The sequence below is a fragment of the Fomitiporia mediterranea genome (assembly GCF_000271605.1).
Source record: "Fomitiporia mediterranea MF3/22 unplaced genomic scaffold FOMMEscaffold_7, whole genome shotgun sequence".
Classification (NCBI taxonomy): Eukaryota; Fungi; Basidiomycota; class Agaricomycetes; order Hymenochaetales; family Hymenochaetaceae; genus Fomitiporia; species Fomitiporia mediterranea.
The window spans coordinates 1-13,802 of record NW_006760392.1 but is presented as its reverse complement, the minus strand read 5'-3'; the positions used below and the strand labels follow the sequence as shown (position 1 = coordinate 13,802).

The window sequence follows — 13,802 nt, the reverse complement described above, 5'->3', positions numbered from 1 at the left end:
GCATGACGTTTAGCATAAATAGCAATAGGGTCACGTGCACCGCCTTTCGGTAAGTACGTTAGACTGCTTGCGGCCGACTGTCCGCCGACATGAATCAGACAGACCAAACGATCATGGACGACCATATAAGAGTGCGTGGACTCATGTTTCATTGCTCTATTCTGGGAAGTCCTTGGCCCTCTGTAAACGTTGAATCACCGGCCAGGACGCAGCCTATAACCGTCTCTGTTGACATTCAGCACGACATCCAAGCCGCTGCCCAATCCGATGATGTTTCACTATCCATCGATTACTCGAAGGTTAGCAAGAATGTTGAAAAAGCGTGCGGGCTCCTTGGAGTGGATGGTCCGGTCTCTGACACTCCGTACGATTTAACCGAGCGCATTCTTGAGTTTGTGCTTAGAGACCTCGAGCACCCGACCCGACAAATCGATGTTGATCTTGAGCTTCCAAAGATGGTGCTGCGCGCGAAGGGTGCTGGCGTGAAACTTTCGTGGAGACCGGGCGAAGAAAGGAAGAAGAGACATAGCTTCTTTATCATCGAGCTTCCCGTTCACGCCATTGTTGGCATACGCTCATACGAACGCGAGTATAAGCAACCAGTAGTAGTCAATATCGAATTTGATGACGCGAGGCAAGGTCGCAGGAACCTCAAATTTGACTTTGCTGAGCTTGAGTACCGGATATCCGAAGTGAGGGGTCCACTGCTTTTTGGTTCACCCTTATTCGACTCAGACATATTCAGTTCATTGAAGCTTCAGCATACGGAACTATTGAAGCCTTAGGCCAAGAACTTGCCCGAAGGTGTTTCGTGTGGCTGAAAGATCCTGCATCATTTAAGGTCACAGTTAGGCTCGAGAAACCAGCAGCTGTTATTTCAGCCCAAGCACCCGAGATCAAGATTACGCGCACAAGTTCAGATTTCCCGTTGTTGACGGCTGAACTTTATGAGCAAGTCTATTCAGTGTTCTAGAATTTAATAACACTTTTAATATTCGTCGATTATAGCTACAAGACAACGGGTAAGATATTTGCTGCGCTAGCCCTGGGAGCCAACCTCGGCGACCGATTTCAGAATATAGAGCTTGCCATACGCTACTTAGAGGACTCGAGATCCCTCCCACTTGAAGATCTGCCTGTCGGCGAACTTGAAGTCGTCAGCACGAGTTTTCTATATGAATCCCCGCCTCAGTATCTGGAGGAGCAACCCGCCTTCATCAACTGTGCTTGTCTGGTATGGTTCACAAACAAAGACTGTATTCTGTATCAACCGTACTCATATTTTGATTAGGTCGAAACGACACTGAGTCCATGCGATTTGCTGAGAGTCTGCAAGCATATCGAAAGGACAGTTGGTAGAGTTCCAAGCGAGCGGTTCGGCCCGCGAGCTATTGACATTGACATTGTCACGTATGGGGATTATACCTTTGACTCCCGAGCTCCCGGGGATCGTGCATCGCTGGACAATTTAGAAGGCCATCTTGTCATTCCACACCCACGTATGAAGGACAGAGAATTTGTCCTTCGGCCACTAAAAGAGTAAGCTGCTAGATGCTACGTTTACCGCATTCTCATCTTGTGCTTCCTGAAGCATCATCCCGGAATGGGTCCATCCTCTTTTTCATCGCTCCGTTCGATCCCTTCTCGCACAGCTCATGTCAGAAGGTGAATCATCCACCCTAGTCAAGGTGCTCCCATTCCCGATCTCCCAAGACCTCCATCCATCTGCGGGTTGCAAAGGACCCGCAACACTGACGTACTGGACACTCCCGGATCTCATCCCCAATATGTCCTCGCAGTTCCGAAAAAACCGTTTGCGGAAAACATATATAATGGCGACGCTCAACGTGACGCCAGATTCTTTCTCCGACGGCGGAGAGAACAAAACTCTCGAGACCGCTCTCGCATATGCAAAGCGCGCCGTAGACGCTGGTGCAGATATAATAGATATCGGCGGATATTCAACTCGCCCCGGTGCACTTAGCATCCCGGCATCAGAGGAAATTGACCGCGTAGTACCCGTTATCCAAGCTATTCGTTCATCTAACGTCGCCTCCCTTCGAGCCATCCCGATCAGCATCGACACATTCCGTGTGAATGTGGCGAAAGCTGCACTCTCCGCGGGTGCCAACCTCATCAACGACGTGTATGCATTTAACGGTGGGCCAGAATATCCCAGCAGTAATACCTCAACTATGTCGCATTTCATTGAGATGCGCAAGCTTGCACATGATGCAAGCGTACCGGTGGTGATGATGCATTCGCGTGGTGACGCTGGTCAGAACAAAGATTACAGCGACTACAAGGCCGCTGGATTTAAGCGGAGTGTCTTGGAAGGTGTGCGTGCAGAGCTTGGAAGGAAGATTTTACGAGCCACTGAAGGTGCAGGGGCTCTACGGCGATGGCAGGTCATTGCTGATCCTGGGATTGGGTTTAGTAAGGATCTGGATGGGAATCTATGCCTCCTGCGGAATGCAAGCTCGCTTATTGCAGATATTTCCCTTGCCCCGATGACTTCATCATTCAATACTCATCCAGACTCGATTCCTAAAAGCCCTTACACCACGTCAAACTGGAATCCTCTTGCGGGTTTCCCGTTGCTCGTCGGTGCATCGCGCAAGTCATTTCTCGGGACGCTACTCTTGCGGAACCATGTGCTCGCTCATGACGATGCCAGGGCTGGAAATGATTTGAGCGATGGGAGTGGGAGTAGAGTAAAGGGAGAAGAGAGGCCTGCAAGGGAGCGTGATTTTGCCACAGCAGCAGCAGTGACGTGTGCTGTCGGACAGGGTACTTCTGTCGTTCGTGTTCATGCTGTGGAGGAGATGATTGATGTAGTACAGGTCGCTACAGCGCTTTACTATGAAAGTTGATACTGTAGAGCTCTACGAAATCACTAATAGTATTAAGAAGCACTGATATGAATATAGACCCTTTTATTTGGTAGATGTGGGGAGACTAAGGAATTATATGATTTTTGTGGTAAGTAATCCCAATTCATTCTGTTATAGGATAGTTTTAACATGATGCATTATGTCATATTTTGCGATACCTGTTTCTAAGGTATAAATTATTGAAAGCTTACAATCAAATTGAATAGTAAACCGCCTAGACTGTTAACGGAAGAAAAGCATGTTCTAACGTTCATGAATCATGAATCATATTATTATTACCTACGTCCTAACCTAACGTTACACGTGACCCTTCTTACGTTGCTTTGTCATTCTGCTGCCAGTGCATCGTCAACCAGACATACTAGTATACTTGTTGTCTTAACAAGGACATCTGAAGTATGGCACCGCCAACAGCGCAAGCCATTCGGCAGCTGTACCACTCAACATTGCGTGCTTCGCGCTCATTCAGCTCATACAACTTTCGTCAGTACTTCTTGCAGAGGACGAATGATACGTTTCGGGAGATTCAGGTATGTTTCATCGTGTCTTGAGGGGGAGGTGATACCTACTAATCGGAATCGTTTGGCGTTTGCGTTGGTCCTTTTACACAACCCCTGTTCTTTTGGGCGAATGCCTTGCCATTGGACCATTGTTGAACATGATCGCCTGACTCGCAAACAGAGAGAGAAAGACCCTAATCGCGTGGGGGCACTGTACGCCAATGCCGTCCAAGAGTTCACGGTCCTCCAGCGTAGCGCGATAGTGAACCGGCTATACGGTGGCTGGCGGCTTGTAGTCGAAAATCAGAAGCCTGCACGCCTTCGTGCTGACACGTAAATGTTCTCCGGTTCGTACTTGCATACGAGTCATGTTGTGAAGGTGCGTTTTGGATCAATCGCATTCATTAAGGATAATAAGCTGAGGGTGCAGATAGTGATAATAGAAGATGTGATGTCAGAAAGTTTGCACATCAGTATTGATGCAACATTGTTTTACTTGTATTTCTGCGTAGCATTTAATTGCATTGATTCACTCATTCACTGGCAATTCACCGGCTGTACACGATCTTCGCTTCGGTTGTAGATTTGTTTTGCCTTCGCAGGAAAAACATATACTCAAGAAACGCACTTCAAAAATCTAGACAAACAGCTATTGCTATGGATGTTAATAATGCACCTAAGCTTTCTGTATACTAGTGTGAACGAAATCAGTGGGGCAAAACAATGAAAAAGTGACAGTAAAAAAGGGCAGTGAATTAATGTTAAAGAAAAAGGGGTCTTAGAGGTATGGAGCGGGAATCTTATTCCCGTTGTACCAACGCTAGCAATCCCAGCCCGCCCAGAAGAGCATATTTCAGTTGCGGGTAGTCATTCTACAAATCAGGTTCAGCGCCGACAATTTGTCAATGAACTGAACTGCTAGAGGCTTACCATGACGATTGTCACATATCCGATATGCGGCAAGAATCTATTTCACAACGCACAGGCAATAATAATGAACGCTGGTGTTAATGTGCAAGATCGAATGCAACGTACCCGCCGACTTTCCCGATAATGTGTCGTTTTTCTAACCATTGTAAGCCCTGATACAACCCGATATCATCTTGTGCATTGTTATCGCCTTTGGTAAGGAGTAACTGTTTCTGCGCGAGCGGTGCTGCAGCAACGTAGCTGGGAAAGCCAAGGATCAGTAATGTCTGTATCTTCCAACCCGCAAAAATAGAAGTGAGAATAACATCGCGTCAATTCGATGTGCAAGCTTCGGGGTTGAATGAGCTAACGAGGCACGCCTATAGCATGGCACAGAGAAGTGATGATCGAAAAGTCACAAAATAACGTACTCGTCGGATACAACATCTCGTGTCTCGATCACACGGTGGACAATGGGAATATCACCATTCGGTATACGGTACACGGTAATGTCACCCGTCTTGTAGCGTTGGCCAGACGGATTCGTGAGAAAGAGAAGGTCACCACGATAAAACGCTGGCTCCATTGAGCCACTGGAGAGATCATGCAAACGTCAGGCCCGGCATGCCATACAGTAACAAGTAGGAATAATGGAACATACCTAAGAACGACTACAATCGGTGATTCAGTGTTGCATATGAGACCTAGGCCCTTCCAGATCATGAGGCCTGATGCAATGACAGAGGCGAAATTGAGCACTTGAAGGAAAGCCTGCGGTCCGCCGATGTAATCAGCACCAATTACGATGTCACGATCCAGGCGCCAACGTTTCGCGTAACCGAGGAAGTGATAGTTCAGGATGCGTAAAGGAACAAGCAAACTACAGACGAAACACGCACATAGCGCCATCCAAGTCTCCGGATCGTCTTGAGTTCCTCTGAGAACATTGCAAGTCAACGGCCAATCTCTTCGAGCTTAGACGCAAAAGCAAATATTTCGCGTAAGAGTACCGCTGCAGTAAAAGATGATCGGGGGAAAGTGTGTTGAATTGAACCAGCCCAGTGCAGGGACGAGCAAGAGAAACGAATCAAACGATGATTTCGGAGGATGAAGCGCAGGTTGACACGTTGGGGAATTGATAGTACACGTGACCGCCAGATTGTGTGTGTAACAGATGGCAAAATATTCGAACTTGAATAAACCCCCATCCGTAACAAGCCTTAACCAAGCAAGATTATAAATTCGATGGGCAGTCTGACAAGTTAACTAAGTAAGATCTTTTTTAATTATTACTTAAATTCCAGAATACTAAGTAAAATTTAGTTAATAATACTATATTTTTTATAGTTTGCTTAATCTCTGTTCTTTAAATACCTACTGTAGTGGAACAGTACTGGTAGAGTGCTGAACACTGAGCTCAAAGATTGTGGGACACACAAAGACTGACAGGACAAAAGTATCTTTGTTACAGTTAGTAAACTAGAACTCTAGTATATAATGAGACACACCTTTATTATAGTCAGTAAACTAGAACTGGTACAACAAAGGTGTAAACATGTTAGGAATTGTAAAATACAGTAACTAAGTTTGGAAAGCCTAACTCAAGACTTAGAACCAAGTAGTTTATAAACAAAACTCTATTAGTCACAAGTCTAAAGATTGGCCAGATCAACTAGGCTACCTTTATTGTCCTACTTAGTAAGAACTCCAGCTCAGCATTATAAACCTCTAATTATTACTAATAGGTGATCAATCCATTAGTAGAGAGAGGGGACAGGAAGGAGTAAGTACTAAGTCAGCTAGGAAAAGGTAACAAAACCTGTAGACAAGGTCTTTATCTCTCTAAAGTCAAACACATACTCTAGCACTACATTACTTAATAACCTCAACTAAAGACAAGTCATTTAGAATACTTGTATAGAGAGAGGATCTGGAAAGAGTATAGTGTCCAAAGTAAGAAGAATGGTAGAGAAAGACTAGGAGAAAACCTGAAGAGATAAAGGAAAATATTATACTTACTTATAGGAGAAACTATATAGTTAGTTAGAAACTCTTTGTACAAAGACAAAGAACTATCAGAGCTAGTAAAGAGTTAGAGCCAGTACTCTAAAGCTCTATACTTGAGGAGGACTAGTACTAGTGTAAAGGAAAGGAACTGAAAGCTCTGAGGAGAGATTATAGGAAAGTAGTCTCCTTTATACACTTTACTCATACAGATAGGAAAGTAATAAAGTCATAAACATAAGAACTATATGAGGACAACATGAGGAATACATAAGACAATCTAGAACTTTAGTTGTAAGTTCTAGGATTGAATACAGAAGTATAAAGATAAGGCTAAAAGTTAATAAGGATAATTGTCTCCTAAACTAAGTCTATTAAAGAAGACTTAGGGAAAGATTTAGAACATTAGTTGTCAGTTCTAGAGTGTACACAAGACAGTCTAGAACTTTGGTTGTAAGTTCTAGGGGCAGTATAGAAGTACAGCCTTTTATATTACAGAAGTCATAAGGAGTCATTAAAAGTTATAATACTCTACCTTATAAGAAAGTGTATTACAAACTAGTGTACAAGAAGTATAGGTTGAGTCAGACAGAGTTATAAGAAGACTATAAGAACAATAGAAAGCTCTACTTTATAAGAAAAGTATTATACAGCTTACACAGTATAACTAGTTAGAAGGACTCATAAGGAGTCATTAGAAGTATAAGAGAAAGTATGAAAGACATAACAATATAGTAAAGGAGTCATTAGAAGATTAATCTAGAATATAAGAAGACACAAACTAGTGTCAGAAGATTAATAGAAGACACAAACCAGTATAGTATACAGTCTAAAGGATTAGCTAGCTCTACTTTATAGGAACAATAGTAAAGAGAGTTACTAAAGTTACTAGAGTAATATTACTCTAGTAAAAGGTATATAAGGAGACCAGTTTGGCCCTCAAAAGATAGTTTTATTAACTTAAGTTACTTAGTACTTGGAAGTACTCTACTACTAACCTACTAAACTATACTTACAGCTTGACTAAAGTAGGACTCTTCTACTCTCTTACTCTACAAGTTTACAAGTCTTACCCTTTATACTCTATTCTATTACTATTCCTAAGAATTAGGACTAGTAAAGTGAGTATATCTTACACTTTGATAAAACTCCAACTTAGTTACAAATCTTTACTATTTTAGTAAAGCTCTAGTCTACTAAGGGGAACTCAAACCTAGAGCTAGTATACAAGTATATAAACTCTAATACTTACTTTATAATATTAACTAACCTTAATAATTAGTATTCAAAGTAGGTAGACAAGTTACTCTACTACTTAGAACAGTTGTTAAAGTAAGTAACTTTCTTTTATAGTAAGAAAAGAAAGATTAATTAAGAAGTACTACTAGTTCTTAATTATTTAATAGTCTACACACAGGAACAAGTATTAATACTAGGAGGTATTAAAGGAATACCATTTTGAATACAGGGGGAAATTCCCTTAAACTCTTTTAAGTAAGAAAGAGTAGTATCAACTGTTACTTACATAATAGACACTCCTATTAATTAACAAATTTGGATTGAACAAATCTAAGAATACTCAAGCTACTTATACACATTATAACAACATTATAATTTGTTACACAGTACACTACTTGTACTAGAATAAGGATATTTAGATATTGTAAAAGTAAGTAACTTTTGTAATATTATACTAAACAAAGTTAACAAGTTATAAAAGTAGTTTTGTATTAGATTAAGGAAAGGATTAGAACACTATACATACAACAATTAGTACTAGATACAGGTAGAAGTCTATTATTATACAGTCCTTTATTATTAAATCCCTCAGCCATTCTTATATTCCTACTATTTGTAGAAACACTCTTTGTTACATATTCTTAGAGTAGGAGAAAGAGTCAATTAGGGAACAGTACAAGATTGGCTCAAAGAACAAGTCTATACACTAGTTACTCCTATTCAAACAAATTAAGGACCTATTATAGTCTTTAGGTTACAAGGACAAAGGCTTGGATACAACAATTATTAGGTCTTAACAGAATAATTAAGTCTACTCAAAGTTAAGACTTACATTATAAGACTATACAAGAGGAAATTACATACTTGTTCAGTCTTATACAAGTAGAACAATAAGGAGAAAAGCTAGAAGGAATACAATCAGATTTAGATACATAGAGTTTAAATATTTTCAATATTCATACAAAGCTACAGGAAATCTTGGACAAAATACAGAACCTTACTAACAGAGTACAAGAAGTACAAGTTGAATCAGGAATAGTACAAGTATTCCTAAACAGGTTAGTATAGTCACAATTCAACCTAACTACTATATTACAAAATATTAGTAGAGAGGAACAACAAAGTGATAGGAGAGAAGGAAGTACTTCTAATACTTAATACTCTTAGAGACAAGAATATTTTACTCAGAAAGATACAATCTAAGAAAATCAAGAAAGTAAACTATTAGGTTCTTTAGCTAAAGAAGAAGAGCTTGTTAACATAATACAGGGAGGAATCCAAACATTTTAAGAGTATAGTAGAATTGAAACACAACATTCAGATAGTCTACTAGGATCCTCTAGAAGCCTTTAAGGTTAGTCAGAAGTTATTACTCAGGAAGGCTAGACAGTTAAAGAAATTGAACAGTTTATGTTACTAGATACTTTTATAGTAGAAGGAATACTAACACAGGGTTATTATAGTTAGTTGTACTAGGTCTATCAAAGTAGTACTAGTTTAGAGTCAAGTTTATCAGACTCTTATACACTAAATTCAGAATCTAGTAACTAGAAAGAGAGTAATATAGAGGGAATAAGGAAAATCAATCTTAAACTGTTAAAGTTTTCAGAACAGAAAGAGGAAGATTTAGAAGTGTTTAAAACAAATCTAGTAATACACTTCAGACATTACAACATTACAAATGATTTGGATAAAGTAGAAACAGTAATTTTATACTTAAGAGGGAAAATAGTAAGTTACATGAATAGAAAGACTATATTATTTGTGACAGAAGGAAAAAGCTTAGTTTCAGAAATCTGGAAAGATTATAAAACATTTTTAACTGATCTAAGAGAAGTAAGTAGAAAATACTATAATTCTATAGAGACAGCTCAAACTCAAATGCACAATTTGAGACAAGGAAAACCAACAATTATAGAATACAATGAAACATTCAAGAGAATATTAGCCTACCTACTTAAGGAGTATAAACTAGAAGCACTTAGAAACAATCCTGTCACAATTCATTTATATAAAAATGGATTAAACTCTAGTAAATTATAACAGTTGGTTACTATCTCTAGTTATACAGAATGAACATTTAAGGAATAGACAGACACAGCTCTTAATCTAGAGAGAGGAATAGTATACACAAAGACATTTAGACAAGAATACAAACCTTCTAGTAATTATTATAAAGTACTAATAGAAATTGATAGAATAACAAAAGGAAGGGAAATGGTATACTTCAAATGTGGGCAGAAAGAACATATGGTCAGGAATTGTACTAGAAGAAATCCTTAAGGTAAAAGGCTAAAGTATAAATCTAACAGGAAGTTCACAAAAAGGAACACAGTAATCCCTAAAGAATGAGAAGCTAGTATTAATGAAGAGGAGGAAACAGAAGGATCAAGTAAAGAGGATTTTTGATTCAGAGTTTAAAGGTAGTAGAGTCTTTAAACTCAGGTGTAGAGAAAAAGGTAAAAGAAACTCTACAAGAAAAGTAACTAACAAAAATCTACTAGATAGTACAAGTAGAACTCTATCCTACCTGTAAAGTAATTATATTATACAGAGGACAGTAAGTAACAATTAAGACTATGTTTGACTCAAGTATAGAATTAAGTACTTTATTACCAAAAATAGCTAAAGCCCTCAAGTTAAAACTTATGAAGAATGACAAACTTAGGGTAATTGTTAGAAATGCTAATAGTACAATTAATAAAGGAGGATAGAAGTATAATGCTTGAGTATAGTTAAATACTAGAATTAGTAACAGATAGTTCAAATTTGTAATAATGAACACTTATAATAATAAGTGTTTATTAGGATCTGACTATTTAAACAAAGTAAAACCTTTGTTTAATTACTAAACAGGAGAAGTCAGAAGTAGTATAGGAAAGATTAAACTACTAGGCAAAAATTGGGAAAAGAAAAGGAACCAAAATAGAGAGAAAAATGTAAAAGAATACTCTCAAATTAGAAGTATGAAGAAAACCAAAACAAAGAAATTATCCTACAAACTATTTATACTATCAGATTCAGAATCAGATAGTAGTAGATTAGAAAGTGTTTAGTTTTTAAACAATAAAGAAAATAAAGGTAAAGGAAAAGCTTCTATAACTCTTATTCTAGTATTAACACTTGTAACACTTATTAAAAGCTTAACAACACAGGAATTGTAGTAGAGCCCTTTAAGAACTATACTAGACATACAACCAGAATCTAGTATAAGATCATATTTATTAGACAAAGACATAGATACAGATAAAGAAATAACTACTTTATTAGACAAAATAACTATTTCTAAAGAAAAAGTAATACTACTAAGAGTACCTTAATACTAGGAACCTACTCTTTCTTAGTATAAAGTAAGAGTAGTTACCTTTAAAGTAGACAAGAAATTTGTAAACTTAAACATAATGAATAAAATAAGACTAGGAGAAAAGTAAATAACAGAGGTAAAAAGGAAAATGTAAAACATTACATTATATAATGAATATGTTAAAAGGAAAAGGGGAGAAAGTATAGGAAGTACACCTCCACTTATAAAGAAAAGAAGGTTAGAAACTCTAGAACTGTCTGTAAAGAGGATGAATCTAGTATTCTATTAGTTAACAGAAACTAACAAGTAAGAGGAGTTAGGAGAGCTCTAACAAAAACTATCTTATCAAACTAGTAAAGAACAGAAGCTTAGAAAACAGTTAAACAAGGTCTCTAGTATAGTATAGAAAGCTTTACAAGAAAAAGTAAAAGTACTAAACAGATTAGGAATAAGTCTAGAAAGAGATAAAAAGGAATTAGTACTAAAGGAATTATAGAATTACTTAGACAGGTTTAATAAAGATAAAGCAGATAGATTGTTAAAGCATTCCAAATAGGACATGGATATCAAATTAAAGGAAGGAGCAGAATTACCTAAAATGTGTCTAGTATATTCTCTAACTCCTATAGAATAAGAAGTAGTAGAGGAATTTATACAGGAAAATCTAAAGAAAGGATACGTTAGAGAAAGTCATTCTAAAATTGTATCACTAGTATTCTTTGTAGGGACAAAGGATTCAGGAGTAAGAATAGTTATAAACTATAGGAAATTAAATCAGATAGTAGAACCTGATCCATTTCTTATACTTATAATGTACACATTACTAGACTATTTAAAGGAAGCAAAATGGTTTACAACTCTTGACCTTAAAAGTGGATATAATAATATTAGGATAAAACAAGGACAAGAATACTTACAAGCTTTTAGAACACATAAAGGATTGTATAAACTACTAATAATACAATTTAGAATAATAAATACACTAATAGTATTTTAGAGAGTTATGAATCAACTCTTTGAAGAATTAATAGGTAAAGGGATAGTAATATATTTAGATAATATTATTATCTATACTCAAACACAGAGAGAGCTATTAAAGCTAACAAAAAGGGTACTACAATTATTAAGGAAAGTAGACTTTTACTATAAACCAGAAAAGTGCTTCTTTAATAAACAGGAATTAGACTACTTAGACTTTGTAGTCAATCAAGATAGACTAAAAGCAGATCCATACAAGATAAAAGCTATACAGGAATAGTTTAGACTTCTAACAAAAAGAGATATTAGGAAAATACTAGGATTCTTTAATTTCTACAAGAAATTTGTAGAAGACTATTCTAGAAAGATAAAACTATTATCAAGTTTATTATTATAGAATAGAACTATAACATAGGGAGACACTCAAGAAGCCTCTTTTAAAGTAATAAAAGAAGCATTTGCTAAGGTACTAGTATTAGTAAGGTCAAACTATGAAAAGTAGTTTGTAGTAGAAACTGATGTATCAGATTTTGTATACTTAGTAATACTATCACAGAAACAAGAAGATAAAGAATTACATTCTATAGCTTATTATTCTTCAACTTTTAGTAGACAGGAAAGAAACTATACAGTACTAAATAAGGAACTATATACTATTATAAAAGTATTAGCAAACTAGAGACATTATTTGGAAGGAGTCAAGTATTAAATTAGAATAATAACTAACTAATCTAATTTGAAAACCTTTCAAAACAAAAAGTAGTTAAACAGAAGACAAGTAAGATAGGTATTAGAACTAAGCAGATACAACTTCAAAATAGAATACAGAGTAGGCAAGAAAAATAGAGTAGATACACTCTCTAGAAGACCTAACTATGAGCTGGAAGAAAAAGACAATCAGGAAGTTGTATTACTCTCTCAGGAAATGTTTAAGGAGTCAGAAATATAAATTAAAACAATAACAGTAGAAGAAACTACTAAAACAGACTTAGGAACTAACAATAGTAACAAAATACTATTACTAAGAGAAGGTAAACAGGAAGAAAAAGTCAGAATTGTTTAACAATATTATAATAGTGTTATAGCTAGACAATCAGGACTCAGAAAGACTTTAGAATTAGTTAAGAGAACATATTATTAGCTAGGAATAACTAACTAGATAAAAGAATATATAGATACTTGTGTAATATGTCAAAAGACCAAACACAAGAGAGGAAAAACACAACCACTATTATAACTATTAAAAATTCTAACAGGACCTTAGGAACATGTAACAGTAGATTTTATAACAGGACTACTAGTTACACAAACTAGTAAGGATTTAGTACTAATAATTGTCAACAGATTTTTAAAGATAGGAATCTTTATTCCTTGTAAAAAGGAAATAGATTCTAAAGAAACAGTAGAGTTATTTATATAATATGTTTTCTCAAAACATAGATTACCTTTGAAAATAACAACAGATAGAGGACCATAATTTGCTAGTAATTTCACTAAGCAAATATGTGTACAACTAGGTATTAAATAAGTATTATTAACTACTTACTATCTAGAAACAGATAAATAGACAGAGAGAGTAAATCAGGAATTAGAACAGTATCTAAGGTGTTATGTTAACTACAGACAAGAAGATTAGGAGGAGTTTATACTAACAGTAGAATTTGCCTATAAAAATAAGCAGTATTCTACTAATAAACATACACCTTTTTACCTAATATATGGAAGGCATCCTAACATGACTTTTAACTATAGAAAGTCAAATGTAGAGAAAGCAGACAAATACCTAGAGAAGATAAAGATAGTACAATTAAATACTAAGGAAGTAATAGAGAAATCACAGGAACAAATAAAAAAGTATACTAACAAACACAAAGGAAATCTTCCAGAATTAAAGGAAGGAGATTTAGTTTTACTAGATAGTGTTAGGAATTGTAAAATACAGTAACTAAGTTTGGAAAAGCTTAACTCAAGACT

The 13,802-nt window shown here is 36.5% G+C and overlaps 3 protein-coding genes across 3 annotated transcripts; 2 read left to right on the top strand and 1 right to left on the bottom strand.

Annotated features, from left to right (window-relative positions):
- Nucleotides 1–89: 89 nt before the first annotated feature.
- FOMMEDRAFT_156900 (Dihydropteroate synthase) lies at nucleotides 90–2,873 on the top strand (the record flags this gene model as incomplete). Its single annotated transcript, XM_007267129.1, has 5 exons — nucleotides 90–692; nucleotides 746–955; nucleotides 1,016–1,234; nucleotides 1,292–1,539; nucleotides 1,592–2,873. The coding sequence occupies 5 exons, from the start codon at nucleotides 90–92 to the stop codon at nucleotides 2,871–2,873; spliced, it is 2,562 nt and encodes an 853-aa protein (XP_007267191.1).
- A 416-nt stretch (nucleotides 2,874–3,289) lies between these two features.
- On the top strand, nucleotides 3,290–3,925 carry FOMMEDRAFT_108725 (uncharacterized protein; the record flags this gene model as incomplete). Its single annotated transcript, XM_007267128.1, has 3 exons — nucleotides 3,290–3,424; nucleotides 3,576–3,773; nucleotides 3,829–3,925. 2 exons carry the CDS (start codon nucleotides 3,293–3,295, stop codon nucleotides 3,729–3,731), a joined length of 288 nt encoding a protein of 95 aa, XP_007267190.1. The 3' UTR covers nucleotides 3,732–3,773; nucleotides 3,829–3,925.
- A 57-nt stretch (nucleotides 3,926–3,982) lies between these two features.
- On the bottom strand, nucleotides 3,983–5,360 carry FOMMEDRAFT_168400 (uncharacterized protein). Its single transcript, XM_007267127.1, has 7 exons — nucleotides 5,203–5,360; nucleotides 4,965–5,074; nucleotides 4,735–4,896; nucleotides 4,630–4,683; nucleotides 4,430–4,564; nucleotides 4,325–4,361; nucleotides 3,983–4,266 (listed from the first exon to the last, which is right to left on the bottom strand). The coding sequence occupies exons 1-7, from the start codon at nucleotides 5,248–5,250 to the stop codon at nucleotides 4,195–4,197; spliced, it is 618 nt and encodes a 205-aa protein (XP_007267189.1). The 5' UTR covers nucleotides 5,251–5,360; the 3' UTR covers nucleotides 3,983–4,194.
- Between the last annotated feature and the right edge of the window lie 8,442 nt (nucleotides 5,361–13,802).

Bases quoted from the DNA above. Each gene is read 5' to 3' on its own strand.
- FOMMEDRAFT_168400 (XM_007267127.1), bottom strand. From the start codon at position 5,250: ATGTTCTCAGAGGAACTCAAGACGATCCGGAGACTTGGATGGCGCTAT. The intron at 4,362-4,429 runs GTACGTTGCATT...GTTGTGAAATAG, and splicing joins ATTATCGGGAAAGTCGGCGG to ATTCTTGCCGCATATCGGAT. The intron at 4,267-4,324 runs GTAAGCCTCTAG...CCTGATTTGTAG, and splicing joins GATATGTGACAATCGTCATG to AATGACTACCCGCAACTGAA.